At 41.5% G+C, this 26160-nt stretch overlaps 1 protein-coding gene across 1 annotated transcript; it reads right to left on the bottom strand.

Moving 5' to 3' along the window:
- Nucleotides 1-3724: 3724 nt before the first annotated feature.
- On the bottom strand, nt 3725-24319 carry pip4k2ca (phosphatidylinositol-5-phosphate 4-kinase, type II, gamma a). The gene is made up of 11 exons (XM_039800381.1): nt 23856-24319; nt 22447-22544; nt 20278-20374; nt 19964-20113; nt 13252-13398; nt 12739-12777; nt 12520-12633; nt 7617-7881; nt 5718-5821; nt 4808-5554; nt 3725-4608 (listed from the first exon to the last, which is right to left on the bottom strand). Exons 1-10 carry the CDS (start codon nt 24012-24014, stop codon nt 5474-5476), a joined length of 1254 nt encoding a protein of 417 aa, XP_039656315.1. The 5' UTR covers nt 24015-24319; the 3' UTR covers nt 3725-4608; nt 4808-5473.
- Between the last annotated feature and the right edge of the window lie 1841 nt (nt 24320-26160).

The following is a 26160-nucleotide window of genomic DNA, read 5'->3' as shown; positions in this document are numbered from 1 at the left end:
TTTCCTCAGCGCATGACCCACCGTGCACGATCCTGTGTGCATGCATATGGCCGGTAGGAATGGTGCAGAAACAGTAAAAACAGGCACCACAGAACACAGAACAATACCAGGAAGCCCCCCCCCCCCCATCCCTCCTGTGCTGTGGGGGTACGGTAAGTGACGGGCAGAGTATAGAGGAGGTGGGAAGCCTGGGGGGCATCACTAAGGAAAGGGGGCTCCTCACTCACTCTGGGTTTGGTGTTTAAGCCCCAAACGTCGTCTTCCAGGCAGCGCTGCATGGAAGGCACTAAGGTTAGGAAAGGGTTAGAGTTAAGGTTAGGGTTAGGTGCCTTGAAGTCAATGGTCGTAGCATTGCCTTGAAGTCGACGGTGGGGGCTTAAAAACACCACTGAGCCACTCAATCACACACACGCAAACACACAATTTCAAAACTCTTTTAAAGTGAGCTGCAGTTTATATAAATGTAAAAGCGCTCTATGCCTGAATTCAGGCACCCTGCAGTTTAGGGTTGAACTTGATAATGAACAATTTACTTATGTTTCCACCCTAAGTTGCACAAGGAACAAGTGCAAAGTTGTCATCTCCTCTAATGAAGTGATGACAATGAGGCAACCGAGCCCACCGAGCCCAGATGTGTCCCCTCATGACTTGAGGTCAGCGTCATACGGAGAAAGCGTTTGCGTTGGCTGCGAGTTCCACTGATTAATGGGATGCGATGCCCTGGTCGGGGTGTTCCTACACTGCCTCTTCAGACCGTCAGCAGTTTGTAGCTCTCTGACCTTCTTCTGTCTCACTGCTCATCCTGCCTCCGTCCCATTGTCTAAATCCATTCAGTTTCTGGTGAAACAAGTCAGCAAATTCGGTCTCCTCTGATGAAACCGGAAGGAACCAGTCAGCAAAAAAAAAACAACAGATCTTCTGGAAAGAACAAAAACCAGTCCCTGACCCCCTCAGCGTGAGGATTAAAACAACTATAAAGGTTTCCTGATATTCTGACCTGCAAAACACCACCAGAAGTTTACGGGTAGCTATAGCGTACCATGTTCACATCTTAGTTTAGCACGCTAGCACGCCAACACTCACTAATTGGTACTAAAACACAAAGTACAGCTGAGGCTGATGGGAAGGTGATTAGTTTTGCACGTATTCAGTAGAAATACTGGACAACTGAACTGAACATTGACGTAGAGCAGGAGTGTCAAACTCAACGTCACTAAGGGCCACATTGGAAATTAGAATCCCATCCAGGGCCAGACATGTAGAGTTTATTAACGTGCTTTTATTTAATCAAAAAAGTCAAATATCTTTGACCTTATGATTGCATGTCTCATATAGTCTTCCCACTTACAGTCGAAATAAAGAAAAAATAAAGAAGTTTGGTAGCCTTCATAGAAAAAGTGGCAAAAACGTCACAGAAAGCACCAAAATCGTTGGATAAAGTAACAAAATAAAAAATAAAAAAAAGGGACAAAAAAAAAGCGAAAAAAAAAAAAAAAAAAAAAAAAAGTAGCTGGGATGATATTTTTGTGAACCCAAATTGATAACGCGGGCCGGATCAAAATCTACGAGGGGCCGGATTTGGCCCGCGGGCCTCGAGTTTGACACGTGACGTAGAAGAAAGCATCACTGAAGTTAAAGCAATTCCCTCTGAGGGGGAGGGGGGGGGGGACATGAATGCGTGTGTCCCAAATTCCATGGCAAGCCCGGTTCAAGAGCAATAGGATGTAAAAACTCCTTTGTTCCATGTGCAGTAACTCTTAATACATGTAATGTCTATTAAGCCTATTAATGTCGATTGCTCCTGTGGTGTAAAATTGTCTTGTATATATTCCATACAGGAAACATGTTTGTAGTTCTGGTCTTTGTATTGTTGTCTTTTGTTAATGTTGTTTCAATGTGTTTTTTTTATTATCTTGCACTCCTGACTGCAGATCAAGTTTCCCATTTGGTATTAACAGTGACTTAAGTGAATTGACGCTAGAGGAAAAGTCAGAAGCTCACTAAAGTCAGTAGGATTCATCATCTGGGGACCATGCATTTCTGTACAAAAATTTCATGACGATTAATCTGATAGCTTGCGAGCTATTTCGGTCTGAACCGTTATAGTCGGACGACGGTGAAGATGTGCAACAGCAGGAAAAGATGAAGTTTGTTGTTTGAAGGGCGGTAGAATAATCACACACAGACTCACGTTTCAAAATTAACGAGTCAAAACACTTTTCAGAAATTCTTTGTAAAATATATTTTGGTCCAAAAGCTGATTTGCAAAAATACAACATGTGCGATCATGGAGTAGATGAGGCGTCAGTACAGAGTGAACTGTATCTGTGCAGCCTTGCCAGTGTCTAGGATTGTATGTAGGATATCGCTGTGTTTAGGCTAACTGCAGAAGCTACTGAAATGTAGTGTTAATGTCAACAATGTTTTACACAGTACACTGGTTATCACGGGATGCCATTACAACACACAGACAATAGATCCTAGTTCTAGTGCTATATTGGTCTAAATCTCACCCTATCACAATGATTCACATAGTGCACATTTGCCATTTTAATGCACAAAACACCACATTCCAAAAAAAAAAAAAGTCTGTCCAGAATAATGATGGATGGGCTCATTTTCAGGAAGGGTTTTGATGTCAAATGACACGTCGACCCATGAAGGCAGAACTGATCCTGAATGCAGGCCCAGTTCTGTGGGGAAAGGAAGCTAGGTAGCTAAGAGCTGCCCAACATGATTATAGAAGTGCTCTCTATTTAAATACCACACGTTTACCATTTCAAGACACGGCCGTTGCGTTTTAAATTTAGCAGAGACTTAAGTGTTTAATTTAACTGCCCTTTCAGAACAGAGTTCATGTCATTGTATGCAAAGTGCAGACACCTGCTAGGAGAAAGCTTTGATCCCACACATTTGGCACTCTAAACATTCAAATGGCCTGCTTCAATAGATAAATTATATTAGGTCTCGGGTGTAGACTACCATTATGCTTTTAACACCCATTTCCATTAAACATTATTCTAAGACTAAAGGAATAGTTTCACGTTTTGAGAACTAGGTTTATTTGCTTCTTTTTTTTTTTTTTTAACCGAAAGTTAGACCAGAGGAGCAACACCAATACAAGGCTACGGCCAGCCGCCGGTTAGCTTAGCTTAGCATCAAGGAGACACCCAATGTGTTTTTCGCTGAATGTAGCACTTTCTTTTGTTTGTTTACAAAGAAAACTCATCAGGGCACCTTTTGGAGGTGAAGCTATAGGAGGTCCAGGAAACCCTGGAAACAGCTAGCCTGGCTCGGTTCAAAGATAACAAAATCTGACAAACAGCGTCTCTAAGGCCGGGACACCGAGCCGATACTCGGTCTGTTCGGTGTGGTCCGTGCCGTCGTCCGTCCGAGGGGCCGTCGGCGTTTATTTGGGCCGATTTGACATGTATAATGGGCGGGGCGGGCACTGCCGGCAGTCGGACTCAAACGACCCATCTGATTGGTAGAGTGCTAACCCGGAAACGGGGAGCGGAATGAGCGTGACTAGAGTCTCTCAAAATCTGACGAAAACCCTTTGTCGATCTGAAACGAAGACATATTCAGTAACTTCACGGCCTATTTCTCTCTTCAAATGTTTTCAGAAACACGTTTCGGTGAACTATTTTAGTACAATATGAGATCGTATTCTCAACAAGCCGCCGTGACGGTCTGGCTTTGAATTTCCGGAGATGTCAGACCCACGTGACCCGTTCGTCCAATCAGCTGCCGGTTTTCATTTTTTTGGGCGAAAATACAGATTAGCGCCGCCTGCTGCTATGGAGACGTATTACGTCTCGTCGGCGTGTTCCGAGGCATTTTTTTGACTAACTCGGGGAGACCGATCAGCCCGACTGGCTTTTCTGCCGATGGTCGGCCGTCTGGTCGGCGTGTAAGCAGCTTTAAGCTCGCTAATTAACATGTTATATCATTGGTCGACATGACATCGTGACGTCGCGTAAACGTACACGCCCACTTTCTTTAGCCAAGTGGCGTGTTATCTGTACGCATTTTGAGCTATCCGCGTGTAGGTCTACGCTGTGTACAGCGGACGTAAACCTACACGCCACTTGGCGTGTTAATCGCCTAAGAAAGCTACGGTTGGGTTCAGGAAACGTGACACGCGGGTTGGATTTAGTAAAAGAAGAGAGCGTCAGTTGACTTTAGGAAACGTGACACGCACCCATCCACCAGCCCGACCAAGCTCCCTACGCAGATTTTCGGCCTTTCGCATTACTCGCTACGACGTAAATTCACACACATTCGCAAGGTAATGTAAGTCAACGGAGGCCAAACGGCGTCGATAAACACGCTAAAAAAGCGGCTTGATAACACGCCAATAATGGCATGCGAATTGGCGTGTCATACATACACCGCTACATGAGATCAGTCTGACATTGGTTCAATCTGTACAAAAACTGAGATGTAAAAACGACAAGTTGTGCACATAACCTCTCATAAAAGTATTATAACAAAATGTCGTCTTTAGAGGCGCTGGCAGGAGGATATGTTCTACTTTTGAACAGAGCCAGGCTAGCCGTTTCCCCCCAGTTTCCAGTCTTTATGCTAAGCTAAGCTAAGGGTCACCTGGTCCTCCTATAGTGTCACATTAAAAATGGGGCCTGGGGTTTCTTAAAAAAAATACAATAAGTTATGTTTACATTCAGTGAAAAACACATTGGGTGTATCCTTGAGGTCTAACAAAAGGTGTTGAATACATTTCCTTTCTCATAAAACATTTGCAAAGCTGAGTTTTTAAGTCTTTTTAGTCCAGCATTGTTTACACCCATGTTCACTTGCTAGCTTTCTTCTTCTTCTTCACCGCTGGCACTTTGCTTCACGTGTTGGCGTGTTGCCGCCACCTGCAGATCAGCTGCATAGTGGGACACCAAGCATGGCGCGCATACTGCGTCCTCGTGCACGAGGCAAACATAACAGGGACCCATTCATAAAGAAAGGAATAGAGGTCAAAAACTCCACAGGGAACCTTTAACGGACGTGGTATCAATTTTCTCATCCAACTATTGTCATTAGGCAAATAAGCGCACTTCCCCAAAATGTAAAACTCTTCCTTTAAGGAATAGTTCATGCCCGAGGGAACCAAAGCCAAGTGACAAAAAAAAAACACAACAACTAATATTTGATCTCGCACAGATGTGGTCTAACACTGATCAACAGCAGTTTGTTTCAATGTACCCTGACGCTCCAGAGTTATTCTGTTAAAGAGTGCTTCATGTCTACTGTATAAGAAACGCATCGTAAATCTTAAAAATAAATATATGCATCAGAAGTAGTACATTATGTTGCTACAAACGTTAAGTAGTCTCGCCCCAGATCACCACGTTTAAATCATGATCTGTGTGTGCATACTAGTTTTTGGTCAATGATAAAAAGACAAGTTTAGCTCTCAGTTGGATCGACTTGTGGCGGCGGCGGCGGTCACAGCCGAGTGTTACGCAAAGATGTTGGAGATGAAGTCGCGAAATCGTTTGGCGTACTGCTCGGGGTGGACCGTGGAGATTTCAGCACCAGCCTGCGAGAAAACAAAGAAGAGATGGAGACAGAGAGCAAGGTCATCAACATCATCTGTACACGTTGCACAACATCAGACGCTTGGCACTCCGTGCAGGACCAGTGCAACGGAGCGACAGTGGGCCCTCCGCCTCTTTGCCGCCACCCTCTCTCGTGCTACTCACCCCGTGTTTGACAGTTTTTGCTGCATGGGCCGCTTTCTTCTTGGTGTCGTACTGAGTGAGTACGTCAATCAGGCCCATGAAATAGACTTCCTTCTGAGGGGCTCCTGGGATGAAAGGCAGAGGACAGTCAGGGTTGTTGTATTGGGCCTGCATCGACAGTATTGGATTGGGAAAGGTCTCACAGAACAATCATTAAGGTTAAAGTTCCCTGGGAAGAAATTAATATCAAAGCCTCTAAAACTATAGCATTTTCTTTTTCCAAATGACATCGATGATGATAGTGGAGTGGATATCATAACATACACAACATATGACATATGAAGAGACTTCAGAGGAACATTTAAAAGGTCCCATGACATGGTGCTCTTTGGATGCTTTCATATAGGCCTTAGTGGTCCCCTAATACTGTATCTGAAGTCTCTTTTATATAGACCTTAGTGGTCCCCTAATACTGTATCTGAAGTCTCTTTTATATAGACCTTAGTGGTCCCCTAATACTGTATCTGAAGTCTCTTTTATATAGACCTTAGTGGTCCCCTAGTATCCGAAGTTCTCTTTTATATAGTCCTTAGTGGTCCCCTAATACTGTATCTGAAGTCTCTTTGTATATAGGCCTTAGTGGTCCCCTAATACTGTATCTGAAGTCTCTTTTATATAGACCTTAGTGGTCCTCTAATACTGTATCTGAAGTCTCTTTTATATAGGCCTTAGTGGTCCCCTAATACTGTATCTGAAGTCTCTTTTATATAGGCCTTAGTGGTCCTCTAATACTGTATCTGAAGTCTCTTTTATATAGGCCTTAGTGGTCCCCTAATACTGTATCTGAAGTCTCTTTTATATAGGCCTTAGTGGTCCTCTAATACTGTATCTGAAGTCTCTTTCCAGAAATTCAGCCTTGGTGCAGAATTACAGCCACTAGAGCCAGTCCCACAATGAGCTTTCCTTAGGATGTGCCATTTCTGTGTCTGTAGCTATTGAGGAGGAGAGGGGGGGCACTTTGCTCGTTTGAAAGCCATGTCGTCTCGCGCTCATGGGTGGGCCAAATTCTCTCGGCGGGCAAAGCAGAGAAAGGGGAGGTAACCTTGCTCCTTATGACCTCATAAGGAGAAGATTCCAGATCGGCCCATCTGAGCTTTCATTTTCTCAAAGGCAGAGCAGGATACCCAGGGCTCGGTTTACACCTATCACCATTTCTAGCCACTGGGGGACCATAGGCAGGCTGGGGGAACGCATATTAATGTTAAAAAAAACCTCAAGGTGAAATTGTCCAACTGCGTGTCAATCACTGCTCATGCACAAACATTCATTCTCCCTTGTGGGGGGAGGGGCTTAGGAGACAGTTTTGGACTTTAGCAGAAAGGGGGCAGGGACTGAGAAGTTGTCGTTCAAATTTTTTGGCTAAGTCCTGGATCTTCGCAATCCTACCTACGGCACCTTTAATCTACAGATTGTTTTCTTGATTAATTGATTATTGTTTGTGCCCTTCAAAATGTTTGAAATTTGAAAAACCCAGGTTTCCCAGAGCGAGAAGGAAGAGAGAGAGAGAGAAATATCTTGCTTTGTCCAACAGCCTTAAACTCAAAGATATTCAATTTACAGAGATACACATTTCACGAGCTTGAAACGAGAGATCGTCTAATCAAGTTACCGACTAACCGTTTCAGCTCTGCAGCATATTAACTTACATAAGAATGATTCCAATGATTGCCATGCAGCGAGGAAGTGCTGTACAGATTTTAAATTCAGGAAAAATAAAACACTGCTATCGGACCAGGACACGGTATCAGGATATACCCTGAGTTTAAGTAACAGATCAGTGCATCCATTTTTTTCTTCGAACATCACAGTTTAGTTTCAGCCTCGAATGATCTTATTTTGTGGCCTGAACCGAGTTTTCACCTGGGCAGCTCCCGAGTGCGTACACATCCACATAGGGGTCGAATTCGCCGGGCCCCAGAGGTTTGCAGCAGGACATGTAACCGGCGATTCCCTCTGGAGAGGTGCCGTAGGAGCCCACTGTGGCGCCCGGTGCCAGGCCGTTCTCCGCGTCGGCTTCTTCCTCGTTGGAAACCTCCTCGCCCTCCTCCTCATCCCGCTCAGCTCGACCCACGTCGTGGATACCGAGCAGCAAACTGTAGTCCATGATCTTCAGTCTCACCAGAAACTGGGAGGGGGGGAATGGGAGAGGGACAAGCTTTTATTTACAACATGGTTAAGGTTAAGAGTAGGGCTGAAACTTTGTTGCGTGTTCACAAACTTGAATATTTATGAATATTTACCACCACCATTAATTCCAAGTATTCCTATTGGCTTGAAATTTTACATTTGCATTTGCATGAACTGGGGTAGACGCTCCATATTCATGTGCTGCTAACGGGTATCGTAGCTTCCCGGCCCCCGGCAAGTTTGAAGAAGGAAACATGGAGGACCACACGTATTCAAAATCCAAATTTCAGGAACAGGAGTCCTCTTCTTCGCCCAGAAAAAGGAAAAAGGATATTGAAAAGAGCAAGAGACCGGCTTTTTGAAGCGTGAAGGCTACCGTAGCTGTAATACGTACTTTGAACTGCGTGGCGCGAGAGAGTTGATTGCGATGTATGATCTCAACGCTAGATGGGAGATATTCCCACACACTGGACCTTTAAGCTTGATAGCTTAATCAAAATGTATTTGTGACATTAATACTGGTGGTTACAATCAAAATAAATGAATTAAATAATACAGTGAAGTGCAAATGTAGTGCTCTAGAATCTTTGGTCCTGCAACAAGACGTTGGAATAGAACATCATTGGTCATTTCTATGACAACTTGTAAAACAACGTAGCCAGGGATTAAAGTGAAAATATATTTTTTTTCTTTATTCTTTTTTTTCAGGCCAAGTCATAAGCTGTTCACATCTACCTTTACAGATAGCACCCCTTTTGCGATCGCGCCCTATTGGTTTTTAATGTACGACAAGTTACAAACAGCAAAGTAAAAGGAGTATTGGGAGTGTTCTCTTTTCATGATGAACAAAACAATATTTCAGTACCACCCCACAACTAACCATTACTTTTTCTGTTCCGGACACAAACACTGACACGGACACACACACAGTATTTAAAAAAAGGGAGATTTTTTTTTATTATTGTTAATATGCAATTCAACACCAAGTCAAACCTATAAAATCAAGTTTGCAAGACTTCACTGGTTTTATTCAAGGGCTACTAATAATGAAACGTATATAACTTTTCAGTGAAAGCTTTTTTTTTTATTATTTAAATTCAAACAAAAGAATGTTTTTACAGTAACAATAAAAACAGCGTTTTATCTATCTCAGACACGTCTGTGCCTTCAGTTAGCAACAACGCTAGTGGCCTTGCCAAATAGCGTTCACCATCCCAGATAGCAAACAGTCATTGAAACTTAAATCAACATTCCATCGAACTCTGATGTTGATACTTAAATCAACATTCCATCAAACTCTGATGTTGATTCTACATCATTTTGCATCCCATTTTAATATTGAGAAACCATTGAAATCCTGTCCATAGATCAACAGAATTTCAATGGTATTTCAATAATCAGGAATATTGAAACAATGTTGAAATTTCAACTGGACTAAGGATCAACGTGATTTCAATGGAATCTCAATCGTTATTAGGTCATAGAAAATGATTGCTAGGCATACGAAAATGTAATGCCCTAAATTAAATAGCCTATAATGAATATTCTGCTTTATCTACAGCCAGGATGTTAAACTGTGATAGAACATTTGAAAGCTTGTATGCCTATAGTCTAGCTTAAAACACTAACCACACCACACTATTTTAGGTAAAAACAAATTCATTTCATTAGCCTCTTATTTCATTATTTGTCCTCTTTAGCCTTTTTACAGTTCACGGTCCTCTGACGTCTGACTGGTTTGTCGTCCAGTCCCTCCTGCCCGGTCTGGCGCATAGCGCAGCCACTTTTGCACAGCCAGGCAAAAGTAAATTGGGTGACGGCGGCTGTCTCCATCTGCTGTGTAAGAGCATCTAAAACAGAAAATACAAGCACAATGCAAAAAAAAAAAAAAAAAATGCCTTTAAGTTAAACAGAACATCCACAGATACATGTATGCACACATGGAAACAAATTCAGTAGCCTAGGCCTAGGATTTTTCAATGATCGGATAAGGCAATTTGTCCAGTGTCCAATGTAGGGAAAGCACTTTTCAAAATTGCCCAAGAATATGTGCATGGGTTTTATTCGAATTAAAGGGTGGCAAAAAGGATCAGCTTGCAGTGACGCCTTTCGTAAGGAAAATTTCGGCGGCCTCCCCCTCCAACACACACACACACACGTTTGTGGCACTATCTTTGTGGGGACCCATCATTGACATAATGCATTCCCTAGCCCCTTACCTTAACCTTAACCATCACAACTAAATGCCTAACCTTAACCCTTACCCTCACCCTAACCTAATTCTATCCCTAATCCTACAACCAAGTCTTAACCCTCAAACAGCCCTTTAAACTTGTGGGGTCCAGCATTTTGACCCCACAAGTATACTGGACTCCGGGTTTTTGACCCCACGAATATAGTTAAGTCTTTTTTCCCCTTTCCACCTGGCATTTTCCTCTCTACAAAACATTACAACACTATTAGAGCAACAAATAGTCATATCCAAACAATGCCTTGTCACACATCAGTTCAAAATAGATTTTTATGACCTAATTCTAAAAGTTGTCCTCAGCAAAATCCAAAAGCTATAATGCAACTACAAATGGAAATCCAGTCATTTCCAATCATTTCCTTGCCAAACATCATTTCCAACATGATTTGTATCATATTCTAAGACTAGTTACTGCTAGCTAACGTTAGCTAACATTAGCTAACGTTAGCTATTTTTAAAAGTTGTCTTCAGCAGAATCCAAAAGCATGATGGACACTACTCATCATGTTAACGAGTAACAGTATTTGATTTGGTACAATCCATTCATATCGAACGTTACATAAGCAAGCTTACCTGATCGTATGGGTCCCAAAGGCAGGGCTCGACATTAAGGCTTTTCCGCTTGTCCAGGACAAGTGGATTTTTTTGTAGGGCAAGTGGAAGAGAAAAGTACTTGCCCCACTGGACAAATTAAAACTCAAACAAAATAAAATGCCATGTTACTTCACGTTATGTGCCACTCATTACGTCTATATTATGTTACCGATTTGTAACGAATACATTTTTTCAGCGGACCCAGCTGCAGCAGGTCAGCGGGCCGCTAACGTTACACCCAGCCCGGTGTTCAGCTCATTCTCTGTAAGCGATGCAGCATGAAAGCACGGCGAGCCAGCCGGTGTTAGTTAGCTAGCGTTACATCGCTAACTCTCTAACCTCTGCTGGGTAGAAAGTGAAATTGTAGAAAAAAAACAAAGTTAACACCAACATTTAGTGGCAAAATCCATTATTATGTCTACAAAACTATTTTAGATATAGTATAAGTAAGTATATCACTACCTCTGGTCAAAATATTGACTTAGTATCTCAATATACTGACTTAGTAACTCAGAAGATTGTCTAATAATCTCAAAGCAATGAGAACATGTAAAATATTGACTTACAATCTCAATATATTGACTCAATATCTCAAAGTATCTCAATATATTGACTTAGTAACTTACAATATTGACTAGGAATCTGAAAGTAATGAGAAACTTTAAAATATTCACTTAGAATCTCAGTAACTTAGTATGTCAATATATTGACTTAATATCTCAATATTGACTTATTATCTCAAGATATTGACTTAGTAACTCAGAATATTGACTAGGAATCTGAAAGTAATGACAAACTATATTGACTTAGAATCTCAATATATTAACTTCTGGAGAATCCTTTTTTCTTGTTGAATGGGAAATCTATTGTTGGGGACACGTTTGTTTCTACTGTTTCAACTGAATTGTATTAATGTTGACAGAGTTTGGATGCTTTCAACAGTGTTCAAATTCTGCAGCGTGTGGCAAATGTCGCGGCCGATTTTGTGACGAGACGAGTGTCAATCACTGCTCATGCACACTCGTTCATTCTCCTTTGTGGAAGGAGGCGCTTAGGAGACCGTTTTGGGCTTTAGTGGAAAGGGGGGGGGGGGGACTGAAAAGTTGTCGATGTTCACAGTTTTTGGCTAAGTCCTGGATCTTCGCAATCCTACCTACAGCACCTTTAAATGTGAGGATTTTATGTGTTTGTTTATTTTTGTTTTCTATTCCCATGATTTTCTTCTTGATTCATCGACTAATCATTTCTTCATGGAAATGTCAGCAAAAAGCAAAAAACGCCCCTCACAACCTCCCTGGGCCCATGGTGGTGATGTCTTCAAATGTCTTTGTTTAGCCTCCGCAACAGTCCAAAACCCCCAAAGTTATTCAGATGATTATGATATCCTCTGCTGGAGCAAATTCTCACGTGCAGTTCTTGGGGTTTTGTATGTACAATCAAGTTTTTCTTTTTCGGATTCTGAAATATTCACTTTTGAGAAGCTGGAAGCTGTTTTGGTTTAAAAAAAAAAAATTAAATAAAGACTTACACAATTGTGAAAATATATTCAGATTAATCGCCAATCAATTGAGGAATCTACTAATCATTTTAAGTTTATAAAGTTCTATTAAGTTAATATCTAAATTTAGCTCTTTCATTAGTGATTGAATTTCACATCCATCCACCCTGCTGCCAAAATGGCATCACGGGAATGGTGTCATCCCTAATGGGCTGATGCTGCCGCTGTGTGGTAGAGGTGTGCAACAACAACACTGAAGTGTTACATGTAGAGACTCTCAACAGGTTGGTTACCTCCACGTCTCTGTTGAGTTTCTCCATGAACTTCTCCTTCTGCTCATCCGTCACATACACCTTCTGCAGGTTGTTCCTGAAGTCCATGTCCTTGTAGGTGGGAAGCTCTTTTCCCTAAATAACAATAAAACGCATCTTTAGCAGGACGTACGGGATGAGGAGGAAACAGCCGGCCACGTTGTGATTCAAAAAGGAGAGTAGGCGAGAGGTTGCTTTTACCCTTTCTTTGTCACTTGCTTCACGAGCCACCAGAGAGCCCTGCAAGAACAACTTGTTAGAAATATTGTGACTGATACGGAAACAAACAGGAGCATTAGGCCACTTTTGTTTTTTTTCTGCAGCAGAAAAACAGAACTGCGAGGTACAGCGACCTTTGTGATACCGCACAATGAAAGACTGAAACTGTCTTTGGCTCTTTCACTGCATCTTTGCACAATAATGCAATTCCCTGGCACTTTGATTTCCCTTTTATCACAAAAAAAAAAAAAAAAATGTACGTGTTGTATATTGTATTGTGCGTACTGACCATATTTAAAAATGTCGTGTTTCTTTTTATTTTAAGGAGACGTGTGACACCACGTGAACTTCCCTTTGAGGGATAACAAAGGTTACTTTGACTTTGTTCTGATATTAGGGCCGTGTGAGAGAAAAGTCATTTCTATACAACTTCCCCGTTGAACCGGTGATGAGAAGTGAGATGGGAGATTAAAAGGTTGTGAAGTTCCTCCTCACCTTCAGGTCGTACTTCCTGTGTACAATCAGTCTGTGGCTGAACATGTTCCTCATGACGATCAGGTAGGTCTCCTCGCTGTCCACGCTCACCCGGTACATCCCCAGGAACTGGGGCAGCAGGGTGCTGCCGTGACACTTCACTATGTGCTGCAGAGAGGAAACAACTGGCAATTTGCATGGCGGGTGCAGAGAGTGGAACATTGTCGTCATGGGCAAATGACTACCTTTATGTATACTAAATGTTTTGCCCTTATTCCAAAAAAGACAATATTCATACTAGGCTGTTGCTACATGGATAATGAAAATTAATATTCTACTAATATTTCCAGTTTTTTTTTTCTCGCTCTTTACATGGAGCCGTGCATACTCCGATTAATTTACGTCAAAAATTCGACAGCCTCCATTTCTCATTCCTTCAACCACCTTCTTGAAAAGGCACACGCATATGCAAAAAAAACTGTTTGATATTCAAGTCTTTCATAATATTTAGAAGCAGGCGTGTCTCTCCTTCCGACCAGAAATGTGGGCTTTTCTTTTGGGCGTGCATCTCTCTCATCCCAGCCTTGCAAAGTGTTGACTGGTTGGTTTGTGTACAACACACGGAGCCGACCGTAAAGAGGCAATAGACCGTGTTGTGTAAACAACAATAACACATAAGTGCAAAAACACACACACAACATTTAGCACTGCTCTTTCCAGCTTTGGATGTAAAATCCGTGCAGACGAACTTCACGCATCTCTCTGCATTTTCCAAATATGAATGAGTCTCTTTCCAACCAAGTAGTTACAGGAACGTATTTATAGGGACAGTCCACTTCTAAACAGTTAGCTACTCTCCCCCAAAAACGTTTTTTTGCATTTGCATTCGCACTGGCCAAGAGGCCATATAACTCGTAATCACACACACAACACAAAGCATCACAAAAAGTGTTGATTTGATGCCCATTCAATTAGCCAGTGCTTATGTAGACCTTTTGTAATAATAACACAAAAATTTCACAAGAATGTCAACAGGTGTGATTAGAACACAAAAGGCATGGCATATACTGGCAAATTGAATGGGCATCAAGAGCAAAGTAGTCTGAATGCCAGTGCAGACCTTTTGTTATTATAACACAGCCATCTAACCACCACAAAAAGGGAAAAGAACCTGCCCGCGAATCATGCACTAAAAGAGCGAGAATGCAGCGTTTATTGAGTAACGTCACAGAGTGTGTTGTCAAGCAAGGAGAGCGAGCGAGCGAGCGGTAGCGGTGTCCGACTGAGAAGCGTATGGCTGTGAGAAAAAAAAAAAAAAAAGAGATACGGCCGAAACAGGAAAAAGTGTAACATCTTATATCAAATTATCATAACCTATAAAGTCAGAAACTTCATCCGAGTCGAGTCTCGTTATATATATCCTCGAGTCACGAGTCCAGAGAATAGAGACTCGAGTCGGACTCAAGTCCGAGTCCAGGACTTGAGTACTCCATCACTGAGTTGCACATTCTGAATGTGCTCCAAAGAATGCTCCTAAAACCCACATGATATTGGCATATCCCACCTGTCTTAAGTGGAAAATGCTACATTCGGAATATCCAAGCGGAGCATGTGGTTTACATGACCTGTGTCAAATTAAGAATACTGTAACAGGGGAATATTAGTGAGCATTTAAACGTAGTCAATGCTAAACACACAAATAGTAAAATACAGTAAAAAAAAGAAAAAAGAAAAAAGAAGATGATTCACAGATGAAAGATTGTTTCATGAACACTCTCGAACAGAATACAGGCTTAGGCCATTGGTAAAGGTCACTTTGAATGCACAGCAATTACCGAGTGTATCCAGGTTAGACTTTGAGCCGTGCTCAGTCAGTTAAAATAGACACTCGCTTCAGACTGACCTCGTTCAGTGTCCCCTTTAAAACGTACTGGGCGGGGCGTTAAAATACGCCGCTCTAAATGGCCGAACACTGTTTTTGTTTTTTGCATCATTATTTATTATACACTGTATATTTCTAACGCCTGGGCTCCTCTGCCAGTAGAATAACACGCTAGCACGGGGTCAGCCCTATGTTCCCACATTTCTAAGAATTTGTTTTCACTGACAATTAAGCCCTATGTTCCCACTTTTCTAAGATTTTCTTTCCACTGACAATTAAGCCCTATGTTCCCACTTTTCTAAGATTTTTCTTAAAATTAGGCCCTATTAGGGTTACATTCCATCTGTAGTCCATTGCTACTGGATAATAGGTTGGGTGTAATTGGCTACCAAATTGGGAGAAAGGGGGATCAAATCTGATACAAATTTATGAAAAAAGAAAAATGGGAACATGGGCCTAATTTTGGAAAAGAATCTTAGAAATGTGGGAACATAGGGCTGTGGGGAACATAAGCATGCTCCCCCCAGCCCCACAGCGAGCTGGGTCCAATCCCCCGCTACAGTGCCTCAGGATTAGCCAGGAGCCCCCAGTGAAAACAGGGATCATGTTTTTGTCACTGCAGACACACAATTCTTTGTGTGTACATTTTTCAGTCTGTAAATTAAAAAATGACAGAACTATAGAGCAACTATGGGTCCAGACTTTGGACTTAAACGTGGCTGGGGACATCTGTGGTTTTCCCTCAAACTGCTGTCCGCCATCATGTTCCAATCCTCGTCCTCTAGTTAACTTTATATTCAAGTTTCCCTCGTTCGTGTGTCGAGCGCCACCTCGAGGAGCCGTGAAGAAGCGACGCTGGGAGCAGGAAAATCTATACAGAGTGCCTAATTTTATCAATTAAAATATCGATATTTGGTACTAGCCTATCGCTTAACTTAGCGCACGAACCAGGACAACGAACGTGTTGCGACATCGATATTTATTCCCACCCCTATTTAGCAGTATAATGAGCAGGACAACCTCATGGCACTATTGGATGTACAGGAAATCATTGAAGTGACTTGATTTTAGGGGTATTTAATCAATTGATTCCCATCTGTTTATTTTCTCTTCAAGATTTTTTTAATTGACCTTCAGGAGGATGTACTGAAAATTAAATAGTATTTCACACTTTTAATTACATGGAATAACACCAAAACAACAACTTAACAACTCAAACAATACTATAAATGCTTTGTGGTAAAGGTGTAGCAGTTAACAGCCCTATATCTTTCATTTGACAAAGACATACGATGCCAAGTTTCCATCTATAATCTCTATATGTGAGTATTACAAATGTATGTGGTAAAAAAATAAATTAAAAAAATGGCTAAATTGGCCTTCAGATACTGTCATACAATTATCAAGTGCAAAAACAGTACAGACAAGGTTTGTTTGAAAAGCTAGTCTTAAGACCAAATCCCTACACCTGCCAAAAAAAAAAAACACCGAACCTGATCATAAACACTCTGAAAATTCATCCAAATAATGCCTCAAAGCCAAAAGTACAGCAATTAAAAAGACTTCAGCAGCAAAGCCATCATGCCTGGCCGAAATGATTTAGTACAGAATCTCAACATTCAGTTCTTTTGCAGCATAAAAACAAAGTTATCTAAATAATTCAGAATTTCACTTAATACACAGCAGTCGTTTAGCATGCCAAACGTGCACCCCCGCAGCTAAATGATGACAAGAAAACTGACACAATGAACGGCGACTTGTAAATCATTATGAATCACAGAAGCTGTGCAGTGCCAACGCAGAAACTGTGATAACAATGAATTCATTCAGGACCAAGTAAATTCAAAATCGCTCTGTAACAGAGCTGCCATTTCCCCTCATCTCCCTCCCAGCTCTGTGTAGGCTGTACAACCACAGGCTACACATTCCAATAAGAGCTCAAAGCAGCCAAAAGTTGAATCAGTGGTATGTTTAGCCTGAAGTGAGACCTAGTTCGGATATATCCGCACGACTTGGCCAAACAAGCATGAACACGAATACCAGCAAATGTGAAACAAAACCTCAGAGAAACAAACAGAGGTCAAAGTGTGTCACCTCACTCTTATCTCTCCTACAAATGTACTCTGCTATTTACATGAAGATAGTGTAGATATGAACATTTGAATATCTTTTGGGGAAAAAAAACAACAATCATGTGTTTGTTCCCGACGCTGAGCAGTGCTGTAACCTTCTTGACGAGAGGGTTCGTTTTGTCTGTATTCTCATTCAGTTTCCCCACAGGGAGGTCAGCAGTCAGGCACCTAAAAAGCCAAATTTAGGGTCGCGCTCAAGGACACTTCAGCAGGACAGATGTTTGCCGTCCTCCGGTTGAATATGCTACCGTCTTCCTACTTACTGCACCCCTCTGCAATCTAAAAATAGTCATATTTGGGTCGACTTCCCCACCCTATGAGGCAGAACAATAAAACATTCCCTAGGAAGTGCTTATTTTATTTGTGGTTTTTTTAGCTACAAAAAGGTCCAAACTAAGGTTAAAGAAAGTATTCTGTAAGTAGGACACACAGCGCCACAGATTTGAAGCTTTACACACACACAGTTCTCTAAGGCAGACAGGAGGTGAATGGTCCTGGCTCCGGGAGTTTTTTTGTGATTGTTGTGGGCAAAAATCCTTGATTATGCGGCACGTTTTCTTAAAAAATGCGATGGAATATGCAGGACATTTATGCAATTTTATGCGATGAAATTGCGGGAACTTGCAAAAACTGCGGTTTGATGAAAAAGAGAAAAAAAGTCATTCCCCCAACATCCTGCTTTTTGATGATGTTCACGTCGCGTAATTACGTCACTTCATAACGTTCCCATGGCAACGGGGGAAAATGGCTGCTCTTGTGTGCGGTAAACACAACATTTTTCAACTTTCTGCTAAGATATATGGGACTTTTTTGCAACGAAAATACGGGGATTATGACATCATGCAAGCCCCGCATATTTTGCACGGAAATCGGCAAGTCATGCGGCGAAAGTGCGGCGTATTTGAAAAAATGCGCCCCCCGCATAAATATGCAGACTTTGGCTGATTATGCATTGAATTATGCGATCGCATAAATTTTTCTGGAGGGACTGGAAAACAGATCACATGCCTAATTCACAGAAGAAACTTTTTTTTTTTTTTACTTTTACACAATTCATATTCACAAGTGACTTCATACAGTTTATGGAACCTGTAAATGAATGCCATACAGTTTCATTTGGTTGCAGTTACTGAATAATAGGACAGTGTTTCCGCTATATACATTTAGCAGCGGCGGCCCGCCGCTATTAAATTATTGCCACCGCTGCTTCAGAATTTGATTAGATGTCATGAAGTCGTAATTACACGACTCGGCAGAGCTGTCTGCAAGGCTTGGTTTTACTCGCGCTACACCGTGGCTTGGACCAGGAACTAGGCCGCGACCATAAACCTCGCTTCACTCTCTCCCCTTTGAGGGTGCGCAACTGGAATAGCGACAGGACGTCCTAACTCGCAAGTCACGCCAACCAAATAAACAACAGCGCGAGTCCAGCGTTTTCTCCTCAGGCAGAGTGACAAACAGCGACGAAAGCCTCGGCGGCTGATTTGCCATGAAAATCGTGTGAAATTTGACAGCTACAGTAGCTTGGAAAATAGCGTTATGGGCACTGACTTTAATGAATTTACTGTCTATCAGACCCCAGGTGAGACAAGAAGCTAACATTTATGGCGCACGGCTGACTCTTAGAGCTCGCAACTCTTCTCATCTTGCCCATACTGCCTGAACAAAACTAAATGTATCGCCATGTGTAGATGTTGTGTAGTTGGAACCGATAAGCAGAACCGGTTCTTGGCATTTTAGAATCAATTCTAATTTGGAACCGGGTTTTGGTTCCAAACCATATCTGTGTGTGATGTTACCATGTCTGGAGACTGACAGGCAAACCTTTAACGAATGACTGAGGGGATGATTGAATTACCAAAAGGCAGACGGGAAGAAAGAACTCAGATTCAAGATGCTCCCAGGAAAGGTTCAATTAGAGCCGGACTTTCACTGCAGCGATAACTGCAATTTACTCCAAATTCCATGTCACCCGACTCTTTGCCAGATCCGGGTCACATTAAAATTCAATTAACAATAACGACACATAATCTCGCCGTTTCAAATCCACGTCACGTGTGAGCTCTGAACATTAAAGTCTGATGACATTCTACACTTTTATTATTGTCGTTAAATTCCATGAAAAGATTTAAACCAACAAGAAATGACAGCAAGGACTATCTGTGTATTCGACGCCTGATATACTGTACATCTTCTTCCTCTGTGCCATAGAGCGCCACATCACATCCCCAAATACTCACTAGAGGAACAAATGTGGATTAATCCGCTGCTGATAGTCCCCAACAAATGAGCTACTTACTCCTGTTTGAGTAACATTTGCTAAAAACTACAACATCCAACAGTTTTTAAGGATATTTTGCCTTTTTAACAATGAAACGAGAGCTAGGGGATATGGCAAAAAATAATATAAGGTTAAGGACAACTTTTTCACTTGCAAAATGCATCATATTTTTTAGGACTTCTTGGGTGAGCCTGGACCATCTGCAAGGGTGTCATTGTTATGCATATTCAAAAATTACATAGGTTGCCACATATCCCAAACGCTGTAAACTTCGGCAGGTTTATACTGCCCGGGCCCTAAATCGAACTATACATTCTTGACACATTTCTTTTAAAGATTTACAGTATGTGTCTGAGTGCCACAGACAGGGTGTCAGTGTTAATAGGAAGAAAAATACAGAATATCGGCAGACTTCTCCGTTAACCACCCAGACCTTACCTGGTGATACTCAGACAGGATGCTGTGCATGTCTGCAACATCCTCGCTGGAGATTTGCTTGATGACCAGCGTTCGGTCGTAGGAGTTGAGGAGCAGGCCCTCCCCCTGGTCGTCTACGCTCCTCATCGGGGGGCTGCGAGTCAGTGAAACCTGGAGAACACAGAAGCACATGGCTAAGTGCAGAGATCATCTACGTTTTGATTTAAAACAGAATTACTTGGAAAGTAATGAGCTCTTCTATACACCTCTTTTGCATTTACAATCGTGCGCCAACAGAGGGACATCACAAGCATACTGAATAGTGCATCACATACCTGATAGTCCAGATCCTCAATACCAAACCGTTCCCTTAGATTTCGGAAGACCTGAGGACAGTATTCTTTGAACTTAAAATGTCCTGGAAGATTTTCTCTGCAAAAGGAGAAGGCGTAGGGAAGTTAGACGGAGCTGGCCTAACAAACAAACAGATCTTTCACATAGTCGTTGCCAAATTCTTAAAGAACTAAAACAAATGTCAAACTCGAACGTCCAACATAGACCTCAGGGCCTGGATTTACTGTATCGAGCCTCTGACAACTACTCACAAGAACACTGCGAAGAATTGACTTAAGAGTAGGGATGCAACGATACCGGTATCGGTCCGATGCCGCGCGCGTGTACTCGTACTTTGTAGTCATAAAATGACTCTGATACTACCACACCCGAAATCACCTCATAGCAATGTGACAACAACAAGCAGGTATAGGCGACGGAAGAGGAGCAATGCCAGCCGGTTGGAGATTTTTGGCTGTAAAAAAAATAAGTAGGCTCTTGCCCAATGCATGATGGCACTTGACGGCCAGCCGTTGTCAGGCGTTAGTAATACTGGGCTTCGACGTCTTCTCAGTGTAGCGGAGCCGAGAGCTTCCCAGCCGTCACCACATCACAGAAACCCTGTTTCCAAAGCGGCTTCGTGAAAAAGCACACCAGCCCGTAGTTGCCCGTCAACTTCACCGCTGATATTTGGAGTAGCGGTGTTAGCCCAATGTCTCTTATCAGCTTAACGGGCATAAACTTGAAGAAAGCGAAATTTCAATCTGCTCTGTCTGCATGCGATTTCTACACAGCGCTGTTTTATCAACCACAGTGCTACAGTGCTTTTTTTTCACAAACAAAAGCTCTCGGTGTGTAGTCTAACTGTTATTGTTAGAGCTGGGCAATATATCAAGATTATATCCATATCGTGATATGAGACTAGGTATCGTCTTAGATTTTGGATATCGTAATATCGTAATATGGCATTAAGTGGTGTCTTTTCCTGGTTTTCAAGGCTGCATTACAGTAAAGTGATGTCATTTTCTGAACTTACCAGGCTGTTGTAACTGTTCTGTTATTTGCCTTTGCCCACTTAGTCATTATATCCACATTACTGATGATTATTCATCAAAAATCTCATGGTATAAATATTTTGTGAAAGCACCACAACACTACAATATGGTTGCGGTATCGATATAATATATCGTGATATTTGATTTTCTCCATATCGCCCAGCCTTAGTTATAGTTTGCCAAAAGTCTTTCAATTTGGACAACATCTTGTGAACACGGCTGCTGGCGTTAACAAACCATCCTCTCCGCTGGATCAGTCAAATCCATATGGGTACTTAATATGCACGTGCATGATGTCATCGGACTTAGCGTTCTTCATTCTTTCTAAACTTCACTCGGTATTTTGATATTAGGAATTATAGGACTTATTTTATTGACACTAGCCCGGGGAAATGTCCAGGCCCAGGCGCTGAGCTTTGAATAGAGTAAAGGCATGGTACTTTGAGAATACTGCTTCGTTCTAATTCACAACAACATCAGAGAAGGCCAAAATCATCTGGGTGTCTGAAAACACCCTCGGACCCCAGAGGGATTATTAAGTACTTGTATTGGTACTCGGTTTCGGCAAGTGCCCAAATGTAAGTACTTGACACACATTTGACAATAAGGAATTTTCAAGAGTATACATTATGATGATACACATTGGAAATGAAAGACAAACGCAGTTTCCACCACATGCTGTTAACTGACCTGCCTATATATAGCCTAGATTTTATGATATTTTATGCCTGCTCTGTCCAAACAATACCGTTTTATGTAACTAGTTGTCGTTAAACATTTCAAAAGACATTGTTCCTCTTCTGAAAGCTCTGCGCAGGTCTCTGTCTCCTCAGTACCCTCACAAGCCCGTACTGGCAACTCCTAACCACCGGAGAGACCTCTGGAGCTGTCTTACATAACTGGGAGAGTAAGAGTGATTCTTAGCTTTAAGTAAATTTCATGAATTCTCAGCACTTAAGACTAAAATGGCACTTTGAGGAGCTTGCTAAATACAGGCCCAGGACTTTATCATTCGTCACAAGACCAAGTGTCTGGTTTCAATTATTTTAAGTCTAATTTATTTGCATTCCGACCAATCCTGGTTTACTTTGCACTGCACTCATTTCTGTGTCTTACTTGTTGAAGAGGTGGTTGTTGACTTTGATCTTAGTGTTGGCTTTAAAGTCATCCGGCAGCAGCATGACCGGAACCGGTACCTGGTTGAGATCATTGATCTGAAAGAAAGAACATAATTGCTAAAAGACAATCATCATTTTAGAGCCAATATTGATTGTCTAAAATAACAAACATTTATTTTCATCATCAACTAATCTGCCGACTGCCGTAGAGCCAAAAAAACGATTATTTTTGACCAACCGTTTTGATAATCTATTAACTATTTTTGATAATCAAAAATTTTCTCTTTTCATATAACTGTAATCTGAATATTTTAGGGGTTTAAACTGTAGATCGGTCAAATCGAGCAATAAGAAGATGTCACATTGGGCTTTGTGAACTAGTGACAGGCATTTTTCACTATTTTATAGACTTAAACGGTTCAACAATTAAAATAATCTTTAGTTCACCATCACCACTTCCTAGTGCCCACAGTGATGTTGCCAAACCAAATGTCTTGTTTAATCCAAAAACTAAGATATATTTGATTTACTATGTCAGAAAAGAAAATGCAAACGTATATTTGAAACTGAGACTACAAAAACAACACCATTCACACCTGACCACCGTAGCATCAGATTGAAGAAGTACTCCAATCATTTACAGAGGTAAAAGTACCAAAAACACAGTGTAGAAATACTCTGTTACAAGTCCTGCATTCAAAACCCATTTCACCGGATTGTAAATATGTATGAATTAATGTGTCGTTAAAGGTGGAGCAAATGTCAACTTTTATACTGCCGGGTAGCCTAATCATAATAAAACATTGTAATGTATTAGTTCATTGATATTTTGTATCACTAATCTGATTCTATGAAGTAACGAATAAGTAAGGTTGTTAAATAAATTTAGTGAAGTGAACAGTACAGTACTGGCTTCCAAAATGTAGTAGAGTAGAAGTATAAAGTAGGATCAAATGGAAGTACCTGGGTAAACCTAGGTAGTTACATTCCCCCACTGAACTTGTTATTCTGCATTCTTTCTCCTATCAGATTCAATGCAGTGCTAAGGTATTAGTGCTCCTGTATTTGTTTTACCATGGCTCCTACTGTATTTTGATAGAGTCGGTTACCAAAGTCCATACTATTTAAATAGCATTTTAATAGCTCCTAACAACAATTTTGACCCCACAACCATATACGTGGATAGCTGTGTAAGAGAAACCGGTGTCCGTATGTAGACCCGGAGAACACCACAGTGTCGATATTTATTCAAAGCCTCGGTGTTTTTGATGCTCCTCTTTGTGTCACATTCTAGAATCTGACGGATAACAGATTTCGGTGCAACACCACCAGCCGGCTCACTTGCTAACTGCTAACTAAAAGCTACATTTTAAGATACATTAGCATCGTTAGCTTCCAGTGACTCACCGAGTGATTGACGCCCCACATGAAGACGCTCATGACGGGGTCGCTGGCTCGAAACACTTTCACCTTCTGCTGCACGAAATGTTTCTTTTTCGTTTTAGTCTTCGGAGCCAGGACCACCATCGGACTGGAAGCGGCCCCGGAGTTACCGAGGGCAGCCATGACCACAAACGGGCTTCTCCTCGTCCCTTGGTGCAGGCGTTGACACTTCTTCCTGATGGCTGAACTAGCTAACGTCTCACTCGCTGCTCCTCCCCGGCTCTCTCACACACCGACACGGGGACGACAACCAAAGGTCACCTGTCGAGCTCCGGTTCTGTTACGCTGATGCTATTTTTCTAACGCACAATTTAACGTTTGAACCTGAGTGATGAATCATTACTGAAATTCATTAATGCGTGACTACATATTCCTAAACAATCGCTGACAGTACACCACCGCCCCCTCGAGCCCACCTATGTTATTATCAACCACGCGGTGAGTTTCTGATTGACAGGTGGAAGGACCAGTAACATCTATACAATGGCGTCAGGTGACCCCCAGATGGGCGGGTACAGAGATGTTACATGGTGCGTTCAAGTTAAGGTCGACGGTCGGATTTAAGAATACATTTATCTCTGTCGTCTATTGAACTTAAAATCAAACTTTATGACTATTTATATGAACATTTGGTCTGTTCTTCACATCATTTATCATTGCCTTGGCACAAAATGTATTGAGTAAGCCTTGCAGATCAAAATAGTTAGCATTCAGTTGCTATTGAATCATATTACCCTCAAATGCAACTATACACATGTTCATTGTGTAAATCAGTACATGCTAAATAAAGCAACCAACAATCACAATAACCTGTCACACATTCTGAATATTAGATACATGATAGTTATGTGGTATTGTTGTAAAAGTTGTCTTTGGCTGCGTCATTCCAAAAGATGTTCCCTCGTTGCATTGCAAGCTAGGATATCAGGTGTGATGTCGAAAAAATGTTGAGGCCAGACAGAGAGGAGAGATTGGATGACCCTTGAGGTTGATACATTTGCAACATATTTTCTTTTTTCTTGCACATTTTTTACAGTATTTCCTGATAATGTTGCTGTTTTATATCATTTTTCTGTACAAGCTTTCTTTATGTTTTCACAGTTGGCTGGTGTGTGTACATACAATGAAGAAGTATAGTGTGTGCCATGGCTGACATCAATACTATTCAGCTGCCTAAATATACAATGTTAGAAACTAGAAAATATTACAGAGTGGGTAACTATCACCCTTTCAGAGTACACTGTCATTTCACAAGATGTCTTTGCATTTTGACTGTCATGGTCTAAGCAATGATAAAGGAACAGTTTGTTGTGATGAGAATGATTTATTCATTGAACTTCTTCTCAGTCCCTCCCACCTTTCTGCTAAAGCCCAAAACGGTCTCTTAAGCCCCTCCCCCCACAAGGGAGAATTAATGCATATGCATGAGCAGTGATTGACACGCAGTTAGACACACCTGTTTTCACACACCTGATGTTCTAGGCTACGGCCAACCGTTGGTGGCAGTCATGCAACAAGTTGTTATGCCAAACGTCAATATAACAGAAGAAGAAGAACACACATCCCAACCATATGAACGCCATGAACGCTGGTAGTCGGAAAAAAAAACGTAATCACAGGGACGGTCACTGATATTCCCAGGTGGCATGAATGCACCATAAGTTTTATTAGTCTTACCTACTGCTGCTGCACCTTTAGATAGATAGATAGATAGATAGATAGATAGATAGATAGATAGATAGATAGATAGATAGATAGATAGATAGATAGATAGATAGATAGATAGATAGATAGCTTACTGTCTTTATCTATCTATCTATCTATCTATCTATCTATCTATCTATCTATCTATGTTGGTTCAAACCATGCAAAATTATTATGACTGTGTGCCTCAGTTACTTTAGTTAGAGGAACCCAGATGTATGCAGATGTATGACACAGCAGCTTTCATTATGGATGCCCAAAGAGATGTGTAACCTCTAGGGGGCGGTAAGATCCCAAAACAAAGTCACCACATCATGCTTCGAGGGACAAACATGCACATCTGACAGAAACAGAGCTGCCCACAGTTTTATATGAAACACTATTGTTTTCAGTTTTGTCATTAAAGGGGGCTACAGCAATGTTATATTGAACTTTCATAAAGATGGTGGACCTGGTGGACAAATTTGTGCTGCAGAGTTTGAGATATCCAAACTTTTAGTCCCTAATAAAGCTCCAAAAACACCTCATCCATAATTTCACATTATGCAATTAAAGAGTGTCTTTC

This window comes from Perca fluviatilis, chromosome 5 (genome assembly GCF_010015445.1).
Source record: "Perca fluviatilis chromosome 5, GENO_Pfluv_1.0, whole genome shotgun sequence".
NCBI lineage: Eukaryota > Metazoa > Chordata > Actinopteri > Perciformes > Percidae > Perca > Perca fluviatilis.
The sequence above is the reverse complement of the archived record's forward strand: the minus strand, read 5'-3'. Positions and strand labels throughout refer to the sequence as shown.

Coding starts and splice junctions, on each gene's coding strand:
- pip4k2ca (XM_039800381.1), bottom strand. CDS start 24,014: ATGGCTGCCCTCGGTAACTCCGGGGCCGCTTCCAGTCCGATGGTGGTC. Junction 22,545..23,855: donor TGTGGGGCGTCAATCACTCG/GTGAGTCACTGG, acceptor TCTTTCTTTCAG/ATCAATGATCTCAACCAGGT. Junction 12,778..13,251: donor ACAGGAAGTACGACCTGAAG/GTGAGGAGGAAC, acceptor TTGTTCTTGCAG/GGCTCTCTGGTGGCTCGTGA.